At 41.4% G+C, this 20,614-nt stretch overlaps 2 protein-coding genes across 5 annotated transcripts in view; one reads left to right on the forward strand and one right to left on the reverse strand.

Moving 5' to 3' along the window:
* Prepl (prolyl endopeptidase like) overlaps positions 1–4,911 on the reverse strand; it is a 28,368-nt gene extending 23,457 nt beyond the window's left edge. The window contains exons 1-3 of one of the 3 annotated variants that reach the window (XM_029471133.1): positions 4,743–4,910; positions 3,432–3,528; positions 3,002–3,095 (exon numbers count right to left, since the gene is read on the reverse strand). Coding sequence is in view for 1 of the 3 variants with exons in the window: in XM_021185734.2 (XP_021041393.1) it covers positions 3,002–3,205 (204 nt within the window). In the remaining 2 variants the exon portion in view is untranslated. Of the gene's footprint in view, positions 1–3,001; positions 3,529–4,742 lie in introns of all 3 variants that reach the window. The other 2 variants (XM_021185734.2, XM_021185736.2) reach the window with 2 other exon arrangements.
* Positions 4,912–5,118: 207 nt separating this feature from the next.
* The window catches only part of Camkmt (calmodulin-lysine N-methyltransferase), a 365,021-nt gene continuing 349,525 nt past the window's right edge, over positions 5,119–20,614 (forward strand). Inside the window, exons 1-2 of one of the 2 annotated variants that reach the window (XM_029471134.1) lie at positions 5,119–5,500; positions 11,428–11,600. In XM_029471134.1, coding sequence (XP_029326994.1) covers positions 5,363–5,500; positions 11,428–11,600 — 311 coding nt within the window. In that variant the 5' untranslated portion in view covers positions 5,119–5,362. The remainder of the gene's footprint in view (positions 5,501–11,427; positions 11,601–20,614) is intronic. The other variant, XM_021185739.2, reaches the window with a different exon arrangement.

Below are 20,614 nucleotides of genomic sequence, written 5' to 3' on the forward strand. Positions count from 1 at the left end.
AAGACACAAAATTGACCAAAAAAAAAAAGACATAAAATCGTGAAATTCTTTTTTATCTTCTGTATCTTGTTCCAATGGTTATCATCAGTTATTTCTGAAGTTATTTCCTTGTAGGAAGAACAGTGCAATCAGGAAAGGAAGATAAGGGCAGCTGGTCTCTGCTCTGACACTACCCATTGAGTGCAATGGAGCCCACGATCAGATCGGTTAATATGCTATGGTAATTTCAGATACTGGCTGAAAAGAATGCTACAACCAAACAAATCAGGGTTAGGTCAATGACACCTAATCACCAAGAACCTCCACGTTCTAAATATATATATATGTGTGTGTGTGTGTGTATGTATGTATATATATATATATAGTCAGTAAGAGGCAGGCCTTGCATTTTAGTTACCAAAGGAAATTAGAAAACAAAACAAAAAACCACACCACTACCACCACCACCACCACCACTACCATCAAAAACCAGAGTTCTGGCTGGGTGTGAGGTCTATAATCCCAGTTCCTTGAGAGGCTAAGGCAAGAGGATTGCATGAATAATAGTTTCACTCAACAACAACAAAAAAATTCTTGCCTCAAAAATCTATGAGAAACTAGATCCTTAGTCCTCAGCACCCGCCATTCTACTTCAACAGGAATGGCCTAAGAAGATCTAGGGATCTGCATCTTTACCAAGCTCCCAGGATGGCTGGCACATGTCTTGAGTGCAGAAGTTGGTACAGAAAGATCCCAAAGTTCTATGATAGTTCATTGGCAAGGTAACAAGGCACAGTGGGGTTTGAGTTTGTGGATTTGGTTTGCTTTTTTGAGTGAAGAAAATTAAGATCCCTGACTAGTGTACAGTCTTACGAGTTCTGGCTAGTTCTCTTCCTTTCCATCATTTCTATTACATATGATATGTTCTCTTGTTCTTCTGTTAATTTATAGAAGTAGTTGGTCTTTAAATAGATCCATTAAAGGCCGTCTACTTTACTACAACCTGCAAGACTGGACAAATTTAGAACTCAGAGGAACCTGCCGAAAGAAAGAAAGAAAGAGGCATTTTTGTCCTCCGAGTATTTTCATAGCTACGGGATTATCTTTTAAAGCGCTTCCCCAGGTCTCAGAGCAGAAATGAGTGAACACCCCACCGTTTTGATAATTTCATGTGTCATAGAAGGAACAGTTGACACACAAAATGCAGGAAAGCAGAACTGCTTTGTCAGGGGAAAAGGTTCCTAAAAGAGCTTCTATTTGTAGAGTTGCTGTCAGGTCAGTTTCTAGGAATCTATGACAAAATTAACAGTTGCCTCAGAGACAAATGGCTTTGTGGAACCTCTTGGCTTAGGGTATGAGCTAACCTCACAGCTGCTACTCTGATGGTGACTCCTCTTACTATTTATAATCCAAGTCAAAATGACAAAATGTTCTACTCATGATGCAAGATAAACCAACTCAAAGGCTTAGAGCAGTAGGTACAGCCTTAAACTTCACGAGTATACAGTATGGTAAGTCTATATTAAAAGACAAAAAACAAAACAGAAAAGGATTCTTTAAAGTTTCTAGGTGTGTACAGTTAAGAATGATGGAGCCAAGATCACTTTCCAAAGGAAAGCAATTTAAAAGATTAAAATGTTGAAAGTCCAGGGAGGGAAAGGACCAATATGAAAAGCCAAAGCCAAAAGACATATATGTGTACCAAATAGTTAGCTAAGAACAAGCACTGAGCAAAAACTAAAAACAAAACAAAGTTGGGTAAAATAAGAATAATCAGAATACACTTGAGTGTTCACCAATAGATGCGTTAACAGAATGTCGATTATCTAAAGAGTGCCATCTCTATAGAGAGGGATGAAGTTATGATCCATGCTAGGGCACTGAGGAATCCTAAGAACATTAGCAAAGGAAAACAAACCAAATAAAGAAAAGGTAAGGACTGTGTGCCTCTGTTCACCTGAGATTCCAGAACAGGTAAATCCGTGGACACAGGGAGCAGACTGTGCCTCAGGGCTGAGGGAAACACACAGTTGGGGGATGTCTTGGAGAGGCCCATGAGAGGGTTTTGGAAATGGGGATGATGGCTGAATTATAGTACTGCGACTCTAACTAATGCCTCTGAGCTCTGCACTGGAAGGGGCTAGAATGATAACTAAGAATATATAACTGCCACAATTAAAGGAAGCCCAGACAGACGGCAATGATGAAATGACTAAAATCATAAAAGAAGGCTAAGATATTGTAAATTCTAGCACCTCAAGTGTAGTGTAAGGAGCCTCTGGAACAGAATTTAAAAGGAGAGATGCCAGTCAAAGCAGCAACAGGGTACACAGCTTGATTTCAAGTTAAGTACGGTGACCATGCAACATGACAGATTAAGTGGGACACTTCTGAGAGGAGAGAGGACTATTAATAGTCACACGGGGACAACAGGTGCACAGTGGGCCTGTCTCAGGCTAACGGGAACACACGGTTACACTCTATGCAAGTGCGGCCAGTTCCTCGGGCCCAATGCGAGCCCACAGTTTGGGGCCCAATACGAGACCACAGTTTGGGGCCCGGCAGAAGAACACCAGTCACTATTTTCTTTTGGAATACAAGAAGTCATCTAAAACGTACGCTAGCTTTTCACTCCTTTGTATAGAGAGAAAACACACAACTGTGTGGCATTTACTGATGTTTACCAATTTGGGATTCATACAAGAAGGGGCATATCATCAGGTCTATGAGGAGGCGTAATTTGACATTTTAGTAATTTTAGAAAGCTATATTTTAAAACACATTTTCAGGTGCATTACGTTTTGAGATCAAATCAGCTTTCAATGAATCTACATTTTTATATACATTACAGCTTTATAGGGTCACATACATTCTTTTGTACTCATATTGACTACAGGTATTTGAGCTTAAAAAATATCTTAAAACCAAATTAGAATTACTGAGAAAATTCACCTTACCCATTATTTATGAACTACAATTAGTATTAATGGCCTACAAACAGATTAACTCGAATAGTCCATACCTTACACGAGAAGCTCCGACTTGGGATGTTTCTTGCTAATCCTGGTTTATTCTGCAGACACTTGGTTAGGTGGTACTTTTTCAATCTTACTCTACTGTAATAAGGACCAGCGACGTTACGGGAATTCTGTTTCTGCATGTATTTCCCAAGATGAGGAATACTATACTTCAAAGCTCGGAGAAATAATTTGGCCGTCTGCAGCATGGTGGCAAAGTCCCTGGTTTTTGCTCCCTTAGGGGCTGCCACCACGTGGATAATTTCATACGTATAATTATACAGTCATGGGATCTTAGTGCATTTGAGGTCCCCACATCTTATCCCTCCCCTGTGGCGTCAAGAGCCCCTTAGGTTACCAACAACTGTAGACATCTGACAACTTAGGTTAAACACGTTTAAAAGCTTGTATGCGTTAAGTTCATTCAGATCATACTTCTTGGCAGGCGGGACTTAATAAACACGTCAGCTGTAAAGTCAGTTTTCCTAGGGACAAGCTAAGCAGCAGTGACTCTGGAGAACGTATGGACAAACTAAAACAAAAAACAGAAAACAAACAAAATAAAAAAATTTGCAAATGAGTAAATGAACTTTAATGGGAATCTCAGGTAGTCAGAGGGGGTTTAAAAGCAAGATGGCTTTTATCTTACATAATTCTGGGCATATCATTGGTATGTGAAAGACAAATTAGAAAAAGCCTAAACCACGTCATAAAAGGGGGATGCCTATTTGTTGAGTGAGGCGAGGCACTGGATACTTTTCACCTAGCTGTCTAGTTTAAGCTGCCTGTGCACTCGATGAGTGAGCTAGAGCTGGTCATTGTCCAGGTGGCCCAACTGTGGCTCTGGGGAGCTGGAGACCTTACCCCAACTCAGGGATTACATGAACCGTCCATCTGATTGGCTCCTCCTCCTAGATGAGCAATTGGACTTCACCATAAAAGGATAATGAGTTAAAAACAACTGTAAGATGCACAAATAAAATGTCGAGTCATTTTTGGTTTCTTCTGGAAGGTAAAGATCATTTTAACTTCCATAACTACAGACCCAGGTTTAGGTCTTGGGCCTTGTACGCTAACTGCATCTGGATTCAATTTCTTCACTTGTGGAACAGAAATTAACCATAGCACTTTCTATGCGGTTGTAGTTTTGTAACAAAACCAAACAATTTATTTTAAGAACTTAGTCCAAGTACCTGGCACATAGTAACCATTCAACAAAAGGTCGTTAATATTATTAGCATAGGGATAATTTAGCTATGTTAAACACTGTTGAGTGTAAAATGAGAGAAATCTTCTCTAACACGTTCCTTGGTAGCACATAAACACTGCGTCAGTTTTGCCATAGATCCGACCAGCTATGACGCCCCCTCCCCCCTTAATCTCTTATGTCGCAGCAAAATAATGGGCCAGTGGAGCAGCAGCCTAGAAGAAAAATGCTTTTAAATCGCTTAGTCTGTCCCCATAGCTCCAACCCATACATCCACCATCTGCATTGAGAAGACCCCGTGCAAGGATAGGGAGACTGGGGGGGTAAGTAAGCAAATGGGTGCTCCGGGAGCACCTCCTCGTTTCCCGGTGCAACTGTGCATCCCGAACACGTCGTATTCACAGGACGTGAGGGAATGGTAAGGGTTAGCACGTACAAAAGAGACAGGGATCAAAACGGGACCAGGGAAGTGAGGAATGGCTGGAAGGTGGGCAGAGGAATCAGGAAAGGGGAACCATCAGCAACCCTTCCATACGTACGCAAATCGAAAGACAGATGGACGAGCGAAGGTAGAGAAGGCAAATACGAGAAAGCGAAGCTCTCAAGCAGGAGCTGCAGTCACCTCAGCCTTGTCCAGCCGAAGCCAGCCTCCTGCACCCAGCAAGAAAGCCAACCTACCTCGCGCCGCCCAGAGCTAGTTTGCAGCACGCCGGTCTACGTAACACCAACCCAGACCGATAGGGAAGCGCATTTCGCCATCTTTATTATGGGCAGTGGTGGGCTTCTTCTCTTCCTGAACTCACTCATCTTAGGAGACAACTGTATTTCGGCTTTCTGGTATTCTGGCGAGCAAGAGACAAAGTGGGGAAAAAGAGAAAACAACGAGGAAAGCCCTGTCTGCAGCTATTCCACAGTCCCCTCCCACTCCGGCTCGCCCTCACTTAAGATGGCCACCAGAAAAACTGGTGCAATGAAGCGACGCCGCTGCTTTGGTTGCCAAGGAGACGCTAATACCGGAAATGCGGAATTCGGGGAGGGTGCACGGAAGAGCCGTGGGCAAGGGGCCGGGCGTCACAGGTCCTGACAGGGAAGAAGTTGGCAGGTCCTGACTGGGGAGAGCCGTGGCGGAGGCAACCTCCCGGGCCAGTCAGCTGTGGAGATGGAGTCGCAGGTCGCGGCCGCTGGGGCTGCAGAGACTGAGGCAGAGGCGGGCAAGCGTCCCGCGATGGGCAGTGCCAGCCAGGGCTCGCTGGTCTCGGCGCCCAAGGGGGCCGTCCGGTGGCAGCTTCTGCGACAGGTAAGGGCGAGCGCTCGCCTCCCTCCCCTGCCTGTGGCCACTCCCCTCGCAGGTAGCAGGCAGCCCGTTTGTCGGGAGCCAAGCGAGAAGCGCCCCCTTGCTTCATCATCTACGCTGTCCCGCTGTCCCGCTGTCCCGCTGTCCCACCAAAAAGGGGAGAGACTCTGGCGGGGTTGGAGAGCGGGACAGCCAGAGCGAGCTCTCAGAAACTCAGAAAATCCTTGGGCTCGCCTGTCTGGTGGGTGGGACCGCCTGTCTTCTCCGCGTGCCGCTCTGCTTTCCTGCCCCGTTTCCATTTTTTATTTTATTTTATTTTTTTGCTTCTTAACTCCCAGCCTGGTCACCTGGGTGCACTTTTTGGTCCCAACATCTCTGGTGATCCGTGAGGTTCACTAATGGGATGGGGATTCCGCACGCGTTTCCTGGTTTTGTATAGGCGAGAGTACAGGGGCAGAGGGAAACCTACTGCTTGCTCCTTTTCCCGCCACGTGAAACTCAGACGTTTCTCTTCTAAGTTTGGAGGCATTATTGGGATACTCGCTGCCCAAGATGTAGCAACGAATCCAGATACTTCAATCTTCCAAACCGCTCCAGTGAAGGCTGCTGTGTTTATAAGTTTTCTTAGTCATTGTGACTCCTCCCAGCAATAGGAAAGTAACTAAGACAGTGGCGGGGGGGGGGGGGGGGGGGGGTGAGGAGGGGGGCGGGCAATGAGTCCTTAGTGTATTATTTTACTTAGTTATTGCTTTTTAACAACCACATGTCGTATGTCATGCAACGTCTGTGAACCACCTGGTAGTCTCTTGATAAAACCTGAGTGGTTTATGGTTGTGTACCTGGTCTATATACCCATAGTTCTCAGAGTTGGCTGGCATGTTCTCCCAGTTATGGTAGAGTGTATAAGAGCAAGAGGCACATTTCAAATCCCTGCTTACATGATGTCTGTTAATATGCTGCGTTACTTAACTTCTGTTATTATCGTGATAAAAATGCTAGGCAAAGCAATTTAAGAAAGGAAGGGTATGTATTGGTACACAGTTTGACGGTACAGACTTTAGTAGGAAAAATCAAGGCTCAGGATCCTGGAGCATTGTGTTAGCAGTCAGGAAGAACAGAGCGATGGATGAATACGAGTTAGTTCCAGTTCTCCTTTTTATTTAGTTCAAGACTCAGTGTGTGACGTGGCGGTACCACATTGAGTGTGCCTCCCCACCTCAGTGACTGTAGTTAGGAAAATGCATTACACACATGTCAAGAGGTTAACCTAGTATAGATAACCCCTCCTAGACAGGTGGAGACTTTGTCGGTTCCTCCAGTTCTTGTCAAGTTGATAATCACTATGAGCCATCTCATAAACCGTTAGCTAAAGGAAGATGCATGGCCAAGCCAAAAGTCACAGTGTAAGAGGTAAGACTTTTTTTTTTTTTAGGTGTGTCTTAGGGTTTGTATTCCTGCACAAAACGTCATGACCAAGAACCAAGTTGGGGAGGAAAGGGTTTATTCAACTTACTCTTCCAAATTGCTGTTCATTACCAAAAGAAGTCAGGACAGGTACTCACATAGGGTAGGAACTTGGAGGCAGGAGCTGATGCAGAGGCCATGGAGGGGTACTGCTTTCTGGCTTGCTTCCCCTGGCTTGCTCAGCTTGCTCTCTCATAGAACCCAAAGACTACCAGCCCAGGGATGGCACCACCCACAAGGGGCCCTCCCCGCTTGATCACTAATTGAGAAAATGCCTTACAGCTGGATCTCATGGAGGCATTTCCTTAAGGAAGGCTCCTTTCTCTGTGATAACTCCAGCTTGTGTCAAGTTGACACATAAAACCAGCCAGTACAACGTGTCAGGGAAAAAGTGATTTTTTTTTTCTGTAATAATTCAGTTGATCACCACAGGCTAAACATTTGTGGGCTTTTCATAAGTGTTTAAAGTGGCTAAACGCTTCATGCATGTTTCATCTGTGTTCAGAAGCAGAAAGCTTGAAGAGTCTGATCAAGGCTAGTTATTTGTGATTCTGGTTGGCAGTGTTACTCAGTGCTAGGACACTTTGCATGTGCAAAGCCCTAGTTTTGATCTCTATTACCGGGGGGTCCGAGAGGTTCTTTCTCTTGTGGCACACTTGAATGATTGGCGTTTATTTTTGCAACTCCCCAATTCTGTCTTCCTGTACTCCTCAGGATTCCAGTGTGCTTCATGGCTCTTTGTGTTAACTGTCTAATGCTTTCTTTCTCTGGAACTCATAGTTTTGAGAGATAACCTGTATGACTTGTACATTATTGTTTCCAGGTTATGTGGTAAACTGCTGACTTTTGATTCTAGCGCCTCCCCTAATTAGGTGAGATCTAGAAGTCCCTGTGTGTGATGAATAGCTAAAGAACGAACAGGTATCTTGTCTTCCTTTTGGTTGAGTCTCATCTGATAATGGTGATGGTTCCTTGCCACTTCAGTCTTTCCACAGTCATCCACTTAGGGATCCTGAGGAAATGATCTAGTTTCCTTAAGAAATAATTTCTTTCAAATGACTCTGGTAGACCACATTTGGGCCAATTGCTGTGCCTAACAGAATGAAGCTATTTGGCTAACCTGGGTCATCAACCTGCTTAACAATACCAGCAGAATTACATAAAGAAGAGGCATGCCCACACAAACTCACAGACGCCTCTAGGATGAAATAGTTACCTGGGGCGGAATACTTGGCTGAAGAATCTGGTTAATGAAGTATCTCATGTCTCATAGTGCTAGTTACGGCAGGATGCTCTGTGTTAGACTGTCAGTGCTGAGGCCCTTGACTGTGTATGATGATGCCAAAACTTTATTGGATATCAGTTTTTCATTGTAAGCAAAAGGCCCGAGGGTCAGCTTCTTCCCCACCTCTGCTTAAAATGAAGTCTCTTTCCATCTTCTAGTCTCAGTTTTTGGAGTAGTCTCTAATAACCCTTTAGATTTCACTGGAATCTGTAGTGACTTTCTATGTTCACCTCTAATTTTTATAATTCGAGTCTTCGTTGTTTCCTAGTGCTTTTAGATTTTTTTAAAAATAAAAGATTTATTTATTTATTATATGTAAGTACACTGTAGCTGTCTTCAGACACACCAGAAGAGGGCATCAGATCTCATTACAGATGGTTGTGAGCCACCATGTGGTTGCTGGGATTTGAACTCTGGACCTTCGGAAGAGCAGTCAGTGCACTTAACTGCTAAGCCATCTCTCCAGCCCTTAGTTTTTTTTTTAAGACTTAATTTTTAATTCTTTGTACCTGAGAGGAGGAGGGCTGTGTTCAAGAATACAGGTGTCAGAAGCAGGCGTCAGCTCCCTTGGGAGAGTGCGTTACAGGAAACTGAACCTCATCTTCCTACGTTCTTAACCTCTGAGCCATTTCTTCTGCCCCTAGATTATCATTGCTTGTTTAAGACCCTGAGTCATAAAAATCTCACATGGAGAAGGGAAAGTGGACACAAAGTCCCACCCTAACCAAAAAGCTGTCTGTAGTTGATACTTGCCGGGAGAGCAAAAAGTCAGTTTTCTCCAGTGGATGTTCACTGGCTGTGGATGTCAGCCACACTCCAGACCAGGCCTCATGCCTGGAAGTAGCTGGCCAACAGACAAAGGACTCCATGAAAGGGGAAAGGGGAAAGTGAAAATACACAGTATGAAAAAAATCTTCAAACAAAAGAGTCTTAGAAAAAGAGAAATCCCTAAAAAGCAATGTATACTTACCTCAGTTGGCCCAAATATGTTCTTTTAAAAGAATTATTGAACACTATATACTCAGAATTCAGTAATTATCATAGAACTGGAAAATCATTATATTGATTACATTATTTGTAATTAAACTAATTACATATCAAAGACCTTGAGTTGCATCATTAATTTATTTATTTGATTTTAAAAAATTTATTTTAGCTTAGTTTTTTGAGACAGGTTTCACTATGTTGCTCTGGCTGTCCTAGAGCTCCCTATGTAGACCACGCTGGCCTCAAACTCACAGAGATCTGCCAGCCTCTGCCTCCCAAGAACTGGCATTAAAGGTGTATGCCAGTATGTTCTTTTTGTTTGTTTGTTTTAAATGTAAGCACCCATAGCTGCTTTAGCTGTTATCTCAAGGTTCTAGAGGTTATGCTTGAAGTTTGATTTACTTCTAGTAATATTTTAATTTCTACTGTGACTATTACATACACACAAACACACAAAATACATATATTTTCCAGAAGAATTTGCCCCCTGTGCTGACACCTTTTTCATCATATTGCTGATTTTAATTGTTTATTCCCCTTTGCATTTTGAACTCTCTTCTAGATCCTGGATTGCATTTTTCTGCTTGTGTCTTCTTTGATATCACTATCATTTTTACTGATAAACCTTTGAAATCTTCATCCAACACTTCATCTATTTCAGTATCTTTGAACTCATTGAGGGATCACAATCTCTTAGAGATGTCACATTCTCTTGTCTTTTGATGTTTTTTATGTTTCTGTGATGTAATTTATCGACGTTGCTTTGACTGTCTCTTCCAGTTTGGCTTGGAGAGCTTATTGAACAGCCTACTCCTGAGGCTCAATCTTCATAATGTCTGACAAGGAGAAAACAAATTATTATAACAGCTATAGAATCAAATTGTATAAGATACTGAAATTGGTTAGGAGGCCACCATTGATAATAACTATAAGCCAAAGAATAGGAAAACTACTATGAACTTAGAAGTTATTTAGGGTAAATGTAGAAATACCAAGTGACTAGGAGAAGAAAGGAGGCAGGGAAAGAGAAGAATGTAGAGAAACCAAGGGATGAGGGGTGTGGAGGGTGCAGTGTCAGTTAGACTTCTAGGCTCTTGGTTATACACACGGGAAATACTGTAGTTTGATTTGAAGTTATCACATCTGTTAATATGATATCTTATATTCAGTTTGGCTTCTGGTTCCTACACCCACCCCAACTCCCAACCATCCATATATTCCAGGCTCATTTTGTACAATTGCTGCCATTTCTCCAAGTTTGATCATTGAACTCTTTAGTGATGGTCTGATATATATGCATAGTTTTGAAAATGTAAGTCAGAAAATATAAAGCTTCATTAGTTTATATTATATTCTATTTAAATGTATATCTGTAGGGTTTTTGCTAAAAGCCCTTAATCATCTAGCTTTATTTCTTTTTTCCAAATGTGGAAAACTAATACCAATAAAACCAGTCATTTAATTTATCCTAAACCAAATAAATACATCTGCACACATGCACACACACACAGGTATACAAGCACACATACATGTGCATATTCACAAGCATACACATGTCACACAAGGTACATATCCACACAAGTGTACATATGTAGTGAATGCACACCATGCACATGCACACACATGTGTATGCACATGCATTCATGCATATCCATGCACACATGCACAGCCTAATAACATACCTGCTCTAGTTCTGGATGTTAGAGGTGTTGCTTGTCTTCTCAGTTCCTGTAATTGACAAATGCCCGGGAGAGAAGTGCTCACTCTAGATTTCTCTCCTCCTTAAGGCAGCAGACTGGTAAACTGTTACTACCTTCACTACTCAGGTATGTGCTTAAGTGTTTTGTCCACTTTTTCTCTGTGTGTTCAGCTCAAAGTTAGTCTGAATAATCTAATCTAGTATTATTAGAAGTGAGAGTTCCCTTATCGCTTAAAAACTGGAAACTAAGCCGGGCGTGGTGGCGCACGCCTTTAATCCCAGCACTCAGGAGGCAGAGGCAGGCGGATTTCTGAGTTCGAGGCCAGCCTGGTCTACAAAGTGAGTTCCAGGACAGCCAGGGCTATACAGAGAAACCCTGTCTCGAAAAACCAAAAAAAAAAAAAAAAAAAAAAAAAAAAAAAAAAAGACAAAACTGGAAACTAAATCTTATACCACTTGTATAATATAACCCTAATATTTGGTTTTATTTCAAAGGTTCTGAAGCAGAAACAGTTGGATGGTCATCTGAGACATGTATCTGTGAGAAGATTTGAATCATTTAATCTGTTCTCAGTCACAGAAGCCACAAAAGAGGGAACGGAAAACGAGGCTGGTGTGTGGGTCCAGTACACAAGCATCTTTTATCCCGAATTCAGCATCTCCGTAAGGTGAGTGTTGTCCGAGTTAAGGTCTGTAGAAGGAAACCCATGCGCTCAGAGCTCCATGCCTACTATGGCTTTGCAGCAATCTTCATTGGAACTCAGTTTTGCAACTTAATGTTAGAAAATCCTGCTGCCTTAGCAGAGTCTTTTATGCTTCTATTTCATAAAAAGTACAAGTATCAAATGAAAGCAGCAACTTTAAAATACTTTTGAAGATTTCTAAAAAGACAAGCAGTTTGGCCCAAACCACTTCACTCTCATTGTACTTTAGCTTGTCCGTCCGTCCTTCCTTCCTTCCTTCCTTCCTTCCTTCCTTCCTTCCTTCCTTCCTTCCTTCTCTCTCTTATCATTTTTTAAATTTATTTTTTAAATTTATGTAAGTACACTGTAGCTGTCTTCAGACACACCAGAAGAGGGCATCAGATCTCATTACAGATGGCTGTGAGCCACCATGTGGTTGCTGGGAATTGAACTCAGGACCTCTGGAAGAGCAGTCAGTGCTCTTAACCGCTGCTGAGTCACCTCTCCAGCCCGCTAGCTACTTTATTTCTAAAAACACCTTTTATATTTATCATGTGTGTTGTCTGTAAGTCTGTATTGTAAAAATCAGCATCTAGTGAAGACGTGCTTGTTTACTGTCTTAGTCTCTGTTCTGCTGTGGAAAGACACCACGGCCAAGGCAACTCTAATGAAAGCAACTTTCCATTGGAGGCTTGCTTACAGTTTTAGAGATGTGTCTCTAGGAGGGTGGCCAATTTTATCTCTCTTTTTGCATTCTGTGTTGTATCTTTCTACATTCGTCAAGCAAAAGCAATGCCGAAGTACACAGAATTCCACAGTAGAACATGGTCTTCAATAGATAATCATAGTAACATGAAGAATGGATGGCAATTGATATTGTCTACTAGGTGATGTCACTGTCCTGAGTAATTTCTGTGTGTTAACATCTCCTAATACAATAGCCGATGGTGAATACTATTGATGTCATCATTTCATAATTGAGGAATAACCTGGTTAAGTCACACAGCTGCTCAGGTAGTCATTTGTGGCTGTATTTAATCCAGGTAATCTCCCCTATTGATAACCTGTCTGGACTGCACAGAGAGTCTGTACTTTGAGCTTCTGTGTGATCCTGCCTCTTAGTCTAGGAACATTGATTTCCTCATTGTGCTCACCAGCTTCCTGCTTTATATATTGTTGGCATATAGTTTTTAGCTGTTTTTTTTTTGTTTTGTTTTTTTGTTGTTGTTGTTGTTGTTGTTGTTCTTATACCTACCTCCTCTCCTACCCTTATTCTATCCTAATCTCTTCCAACTCCCCAATACTAGCTAGGTAGGACAGAAAGGTTAGAGGGGGAAGGGGGCGTGGACCTCTTTAGACTACTTTCTGCTGAGTAGGGATGCTGGATTTCTAGAGGCAAGTTGTTAGGCTATTTCACCTTATTGTCCTTTTCCTCAGGACCACTTGACAAATCACAACAGCAGCCTCCTAGGAATGCACCAGATAGCCCCTCTTAGGGCTCTCATATTTATACCATCTCAAAAGTTCCCAGAATTCCAAAAGTCACACACTGGAGATACTATATGCAGTTAGCAAAAGCACACCCCTTCTAGTGCATGAGGCAAATCACAATCACCTGCTGTGAAGCAGCCTCTTATTCCACACCTTGGATTAAGACAAAAACATAATCACATAACTGGGTTTTTGTTTTGAGTTTTGTTTTGTGTTGAGAAACAAAAATTCCCACTACAGGGCTGGTGAGATGGCTCAGTGGGTTAGAGCACCCGACTGCTCTTCTGAAGGTCCAGAGTTCAAATCCCAGCAACCACATGGTGGCTCACAACCATCCGTAACGCGATCTGGCGCCCTCTTCTGGAGTGTCTGAAGACAGCTACAGTGTACTTACATATAATAAATAAATCTTTAAAAAAAAAAAAAATTCCCACTACAATATATGACCCTGTAATGCTAAAGAATTTTACCAGAAATTACCAGAAGAGCCTAGATGAAGGATTTTTGCCAAAAGCAGTTCATTCTTTTTCATTAAAATTTTTATTCACAATTTTTCGCCTTTTTACTATTTTTATTTATTTTCCTTTATCTGTTCAATATGAACCCCATTGTATCTTTAATTTTTTTTCAAAACTTATTTTTAATGATGGTTCTAAAATGCTTTCACCTCCCTTTTAGCCCACCACCCACCAGAGGTAGTGGGGAAGAAAGGATATGGGGGAAGTGGACTTGTTTAGAAAGGTTCTTTGGAGCAATTCCTGTCTGTGTTGTCTGGAAATCGGAAGTTCAATTCACAGGTCAGCAGCGGCAGCTTCATCCATTAGCAGACCCTTCATGAATACACCAGCAGTCCAGTATGGTAGAGTAGGGATAGCAACACGAATCAGCAGCAGCTGTGGCGCTACCTAGCAGAAACAGCCAGGCCTCAGCCTCAGTCATGAGTCAGCATGAGGGACCAGGAGGGACCAGGAGGGACCAGGAGGGACCAGGAGGGACCAGGAGGGACCAGGAGGGACCAGGAGAAGTTTTTGGTTGTGCCTCTCTCAGGGAAGCAAAGATCAGTGAAGACACGAGGCCCACAAGCATTGCACTCTAGCTCTATAAGCAAGCTGAGCTCAACCCTAATCACTGTCCACGGAGTCCTATTTATATCCTGCAAACATCCCTGGGTCTTGCCTCAGTATATCTCTTGCCTAAGCACTGTTCCGTCTCAGCTGACATCACTCTGCCAATCAGCTGGACTCTGTGGAAGTGGAAAGAAACTGCAGCACACCACCAGAAATTTTTTGGTGTGTTTCTCTCTATGGAGTCCTGACAAATGGAACTCAACTATGCAATGTAAGGTGGACCAATGAATGTGTGTTGTTAGCGAAGAATCCTTCATCATGTGTCCTTTCACTTGCTTGCTTTAGCAGAATATCCTTTCTCCTGTGTTTGCTTCAGCAAAGCAGTCCTTTACGAGTCTGCCTTCCTTCACTGGTGTGTACTTCAGGAAAACATTCCTTCATGTATCTGTCCCAGCAAAACACCATCCAATACAACTGACTTTTCAAAGAACCCTTAAGTGTCCACTTCAGCCCACTCTCATTTTTTTTATCTCATATTAGCACTTTCAACCTGTTTCTGTGAGATTTCCTAGCGTGTTATCTGTTTCATTCAGTATTGAGTGATGGATATTCTGAAGTACTTTTTGTTTTTTTGTTTTAGAGCAACAGCCCAAATGTAATTTTAAATATAGTTCATACATATATATGGATAATCATATCTAATTTTCTTGAGACAGGGTCTCACTATGTAGCCCTGGTTGTCCATACAGTCAAAGATCCACCTACAGAATTCTGCCTCCCAGAATTTTTAAAGTTCGTCAAGTACAACAATATGGAATGATTGGAGGGAAAAGAGATGAATAATTTTAGGTAAATTCAAACCAACAAATGTTTACTAGTGTCTTGTATATAAATATAAGGTATGCTTTCCCTCAAGGAGCTAAATATATGAGAAATGAAAGAATAACTAGAAGGAAGGAAAGTTAAGTAAGTGACCCAAGAGCTCTCTCCGTGTGGCCCACGGCTGATTTCCAGATTCAGTTAAAAACTTGACATGCATCACTTTAAAAGCACTTTTGGAAAGCACCGAGGGGCAGGGCTTTAGACTGGATCTGGATGCAGTAGAAGGTTCTGGAGAAAGGGAGAAACTATCCCTGATGAGAACAGGGGCGTCATGAAATAGCATGAAAACGTACAAGGCAGAATGATCAGGGGCTACTGAGAAGGCTAGCTCCATCTCTAGAGAGAGTCCTAAAGCCTGCTTGGTTGTTATGCATTAGGGTCCAGGAGTAAACCATATGCACACTGATCTAAGTCAGACAGGGATTAGGCATACACTCCAGGACTGATCTATCAGGGCCGCAGGACAGACCCAGGAGCTGAATGTGACCCCAAGCTAGAATCCTACAGAGCTTTTAAGCCTGAAATCCATAAATATCTGTGCCAAGTTATTTCACCACCAGGCTTTAGGAATAGGGGACTTCCTCAGGAACATGTCTCTGTTGTACACTTACCCTGCTCTCATTGGTTGGGATATTTACCTGTGGGAAGGGACTTGCCATGCCCAATACTCATGTCTTAACTTGTCTTCCAGGATGGGACTTGTCTAACATCTATGTCCTCACTTGCCAACCAGGTGTCAGTTACTCATGTACATGTCTCTTTCTGCCAAGTAGGATGACAATTCCCTGGGAAATCTTGGGAACTTAAACTTTACTTGACTGATAACTCAATATGGAAGTCTTATATGAAAGACTTCTTATATTGGTACAGGTGTCTCTCTTACGCTGGGGCCCATCCCAGAGGCAGCTTAGAAAGGCAAAGACCATAAAAGCTCATGCATGGGGGCAGGAAGTTCTGTCTGGCAGTTGGTTTGGGTCCAAGCTTATTGTGGCTAACTGTACAGAGCAGCTCTAATTGACCTCTCTTGTGATTGGTTTCCAAGAACACCAAAGCACAGAGCATGAGAGAATATGCAGTCAACCCAGGCATGAGAAAGTTTCCTAGTAACAGCAGAAACAGCATAAAATGGCTGCCTAGACAGGCAGCAGTTACTTAGGCCTTAACATTCTGCGCTCCCACAGACCATAGGCATACACCCACTTTCTCTGTCTTGCTCCCCAACACTTAAGCGTCCCTGGCACAGCTCAACAGAGGACATGGGGTGATTCTTACTTCTTAGTCGTCCTTGGCATCTGTTCTCCCTGCCTGAAACCTTCTTGTACCTCGAAGTTTTATTAGACTCAAAAATAAATAACCCAAAGAGAATAAGTAACTAAACGATTGTGAATTTAAAATATCTCATGGCTGTATAGATTATAAAATTATATAAAATTAAAACTTCGACTACTACTTTCACTTAGCCTTATGTAATTGTACATAAGATAAAGGAATAATGAGGCTCATAGTAACTCTTCATTAAGAGGAAAATTTAGGGCGGTTAGATAGGTCAAAGCTTAGATTGTGAAACCCCCAGGGTCTTTCATCATTCCTGTGCATTTGAAAGCGGCTCCCTCCTTGAAAATGGTCGAGACTGAGGAATTGAAGTCAGGGTACCATTCCTACTTTATTGCTTTAAAAGTCTTGTTTTTCTGGTGTTTTGTTTCTTAGAACCTTACAGACCCAGCTCTTGCTATTAGTTAAATGCATGCAGAAACCTGTGGTAGACCAGAAAATCTTTCCACTAAAACTTTTACTAAAATTTATCTCCACTCTACATTATAAGCTATGATTTACTATTGCATAGAACTTACTGTGTACATTCTAGATATTGTTTCCTTATTTTTTAACATAATTTCCCCATGGCTAAATTGAAATATTTTGGAAGCTTTAAATGCTTCCGTTATATGTGGAGCCATACATGCCAGAGTTATTAATTTATAGCTGCATATGTATCCCATTATATGTAGAGTTACTAATTTATAAATGAATGCAGTCTTAAGAAAAGCATAGGCTGAGAGGCCTGACCCATCCTTTTGTCTTTGAATATGACTACTGTTGCCATGGTAATTGCTGAATTAGAATGCCAGCACTTGACTTTGGCTTGGCCGAGAAGTGTAGGGTGGGCAGGAAGTCGAGACTGTGGCTTTGGCTGTGTGGCTTTTTGAGTACAATCAATGCACCCCCACAAAGTCGTACATTGCTTCTCCGGGAAAGGAAAGGACAAATCAAACCATTGCACTGCTGAGCTTAGCACGCGCCTTCCGAGTGCTCAGTCAGATCTGGTGGCAGGAACGACATGTTCAGGAAATTAAATGTATGGCGGATCATCCGTACACACACACTACATATTATCGGTACCTATTTCAATAAGCACTTCCCTTTGAAACTGTAGTATTTTGGTAGATGTGAAATGACATTTCAATGTGGTTATAATTTGCATTTCCCAATGATGATTTCAGGGGTTCTACCCAGTGCTGAGAGCAGAAGCAGGAGAAAGCTGTAAGTTGGGGCATGGTGACTATGAATAAAATACATTAATATACATGTAAGGTACTCCATAATGAAACCCATTATTTTATGCACTAACTACAAATTTAATTTAAAAACTGGCAAGGCAGGGGCTGGAGAGATGCCTCAGAACTTAAGAGCACACCAGCTGCTCTTCCTGAGGGCCTGAGTTCTATTCCCAGCAGTCAATGTTATCTCAAAACCTTCTATAATAGGGTCTGATGCCTCTTCTGGTATGCAGATGTACATGCAGACAAGGTACCCATATACATAAAATACCTAAACAAATACATCTTACAAAAATAACAAAGTGGTTAAAGAAGCGAGGCTGGCAACTGAACAAATAGGATTACTGAATTTATTTAAATACATAGTTTTTTTAAATTAAAGATTTATTTATTCTCTTATGTATGAGTACACTGTAGCTGTCTTCAGACACCCCAGAACAGGGCATCAGATCCCATTACAGATGGTTGTGAGCCACCATGTGGTTGCTGGGAATTGAACTCAGGACCTCTGCAAGAGCAGTCAGTGCTCTTAACTGCTAAGACATCTCTCCAGCCCTTAAATACATAGTTTTAATATTAGGAATGGAATTAATAAGAGGTACTAAACAGCTTTTGATTTTTTTATTTTAAAAAGTCTTAATAAAACTCAAGTTCATTGAGTCCTGATTTCATGTAACATGTCATAGATCTTGGCTAATTATGACTTTAATTTTCTACTTTATCTTGTGATTATTTATATTGTTTGCTCACATATAAATATATTCAGTTTCAGTAAATTCAAATGGTCCCTGGAATACTTTTTTCACATTTATCTGCATTCTGTGCAGATACTATCTGCGGAGTTCTTATTCTGTCGATAAGACTTTAAAAGCCTTTTAGATACGAAAAAGCTTCAAAGTGAGTTGCATCTACAGCCTGTTGTTGAGCATTTTTCTTCTGAAAGCCTCTGCTTTTTTATTCTTCTAAGTCTTTTGGGGCACATTTCACTTTGTAGTTTATTTATTCTGCCTTTTAAAAGCAAAGTTTTTGTTAATCAAGTAAAATCCCCATGCCCACTTACCTCTGCACCAAGGGTTTCCGTGCAGCCCTCTGCCCTTGCTTAGTGTAGCCAGGGTTTGCTGCTGTCACCCTTAGGCAGCCTGATCATTAATGAGATAAGTGAGGCCACACCCCTGTCAGCAGACTCTGTCCCCTGATCTCTGGCAGCGTCTGACTTGCTTTCTGTTCTGGGCTTTTCTGCTCTAGACATCCCATAGAGATGGAACGCTGCCGTGTGCGGGCTTTTACATCTGGCTCTTTTTACTTAGTACACTTTTCACTAAAAAAGAGAATTGTCCAAATTCTACCATGTTTCAGAAAGTCATTCATTTTCCTGTGGTTGAATTAACATGTCACTATATGGCGAATAATGCATTTTTAATACTTATTCTTGAGCTAATGGACAATTTGAGGTTCTCTTTTTCTACTTTTTGGCTATTATATGTAATGCTACTGTGGATATTCATGTGCACTTTGTGTGTATGTGTGTACATATTTTTAAAATTCTCTTGGCATGGACCTGGGAATTCAGTGGCTAGATAATGTAGTTGCTACATGTTTAGATTTTTTGAGGAATGGACTTTTCATAGTGACTCTTTTACATTCTTTCTAGGAATGAGTGAGAATTCAGTTTCCTCCGTGTTTGTCTGCACTTGTGTTTTATTGTTTGGAAGTTAACTTGTTTGTCTATGGGTGGTTTGCCTGCAAGCACGCCTGTATACTGTCTGTGTGCCTCGTGCCCACAGAGGTGGGAAGAGGGTATTGGATCTCCTGGGACTAGAGATGGTTGTGAGTCACCATGTGGGTCCTGGGAATTGGACCCAGGTCCTCTACAGTAGCATCCAGTGCTCTTATCCACTGAGCCAGCTCTCCAGCCCCTCATTTGTTTTGCTTTTTGTTTTTTTCTATACAAAGTTTTAGTGTCACGGTGATGTGAAATGATCTCTTACTGTGGCTCTGACTGTCATTTCCCAGTTGAAAATGAAAGGCAATGAGCTCATCTCTGTACTTCTCATAGATCTCCTTTGCGTTCAAATGTTTTACCCACTGTACGTTAGATTGTTTATATTTTGGTTTTTAAGTTAAAACTTTTTTCCTCACAATAAGTGTGTGACATAATATATTTCTAAACACTTATTTATTTATTTAATGTATATGAGTACACAGTAGCTGTCTTCACACACACCAGAAGAAGGCACTAGATTCCATTACAGATGGTTGTGAGCCACCGTGTAATTGTTGGGAATTGAACTCAGGATGCTTGGAAGAGCAGTTAGTGTTCTTAACTGCTGAGCCATCTTTCCAGCCTGTGACATAAATATTTATGTAACACAGTGTGATATTTTAATGTCTTTATGTAGTGTGCAATGATCAGGCCAGGGTACTTAGCTTGCATATCACCTCAGACATCGGTTGTTTCTTTGTGATGGCAACATTGATTATCCTCTCCACCAGTTGTGCCGAAAGAATTTTTATTTATTTATTTATTTATTTATTTATTTCCCCATTTCTTTTTCTTTTTTTTTAAATGATACATAATTGACTTACAAAATTTATCAGTTTTAATACACATGAGTAACAAGCCTGCTAAGAAAGAGATCATGGACACACTCGCTCCTCTTCCCAGTTTCTCAAATAAAATAAAATATTTAGAATATACATAACAAAAGAAGTAAAAACCTCTACAGTGAAAACTTTAAATGTGTGAAGGAAGAGATTAAGAAGCATATTAGAATTTGAAGACCTCCCAAACGTATAGCTTGGTAGAATTAACATTATGAAAAAAGACCTTCCTACCAAAACAACTTACTGATTCAATGAAATCACAATCAACATCCTCATCTCATTCTTCACATAAATAGAAAGAAAATCCTCGAGTAGATTTGGAACAACAAAAGACTCAGAATAGCCAATTAGTCCTAGATAAGTGCTTGTTTCTATGCATTCTGCTCGTTTTAAGTGCTAA

This window comes from Mus caroli, chromosome 17 (assembly GCF_900094665.2).
Source record: "Mus caroli chromosome 17, CAROLI_EIJ_v1.1, whole genome shotgun sequence".
In the NCBI taxonomy this organism is placed as follows: domain Eukaryota; kingdom Metazoa; phylum Chordata; class Mammalia; order Rodentia; family Muridae; genus Mus; species Mus caroli.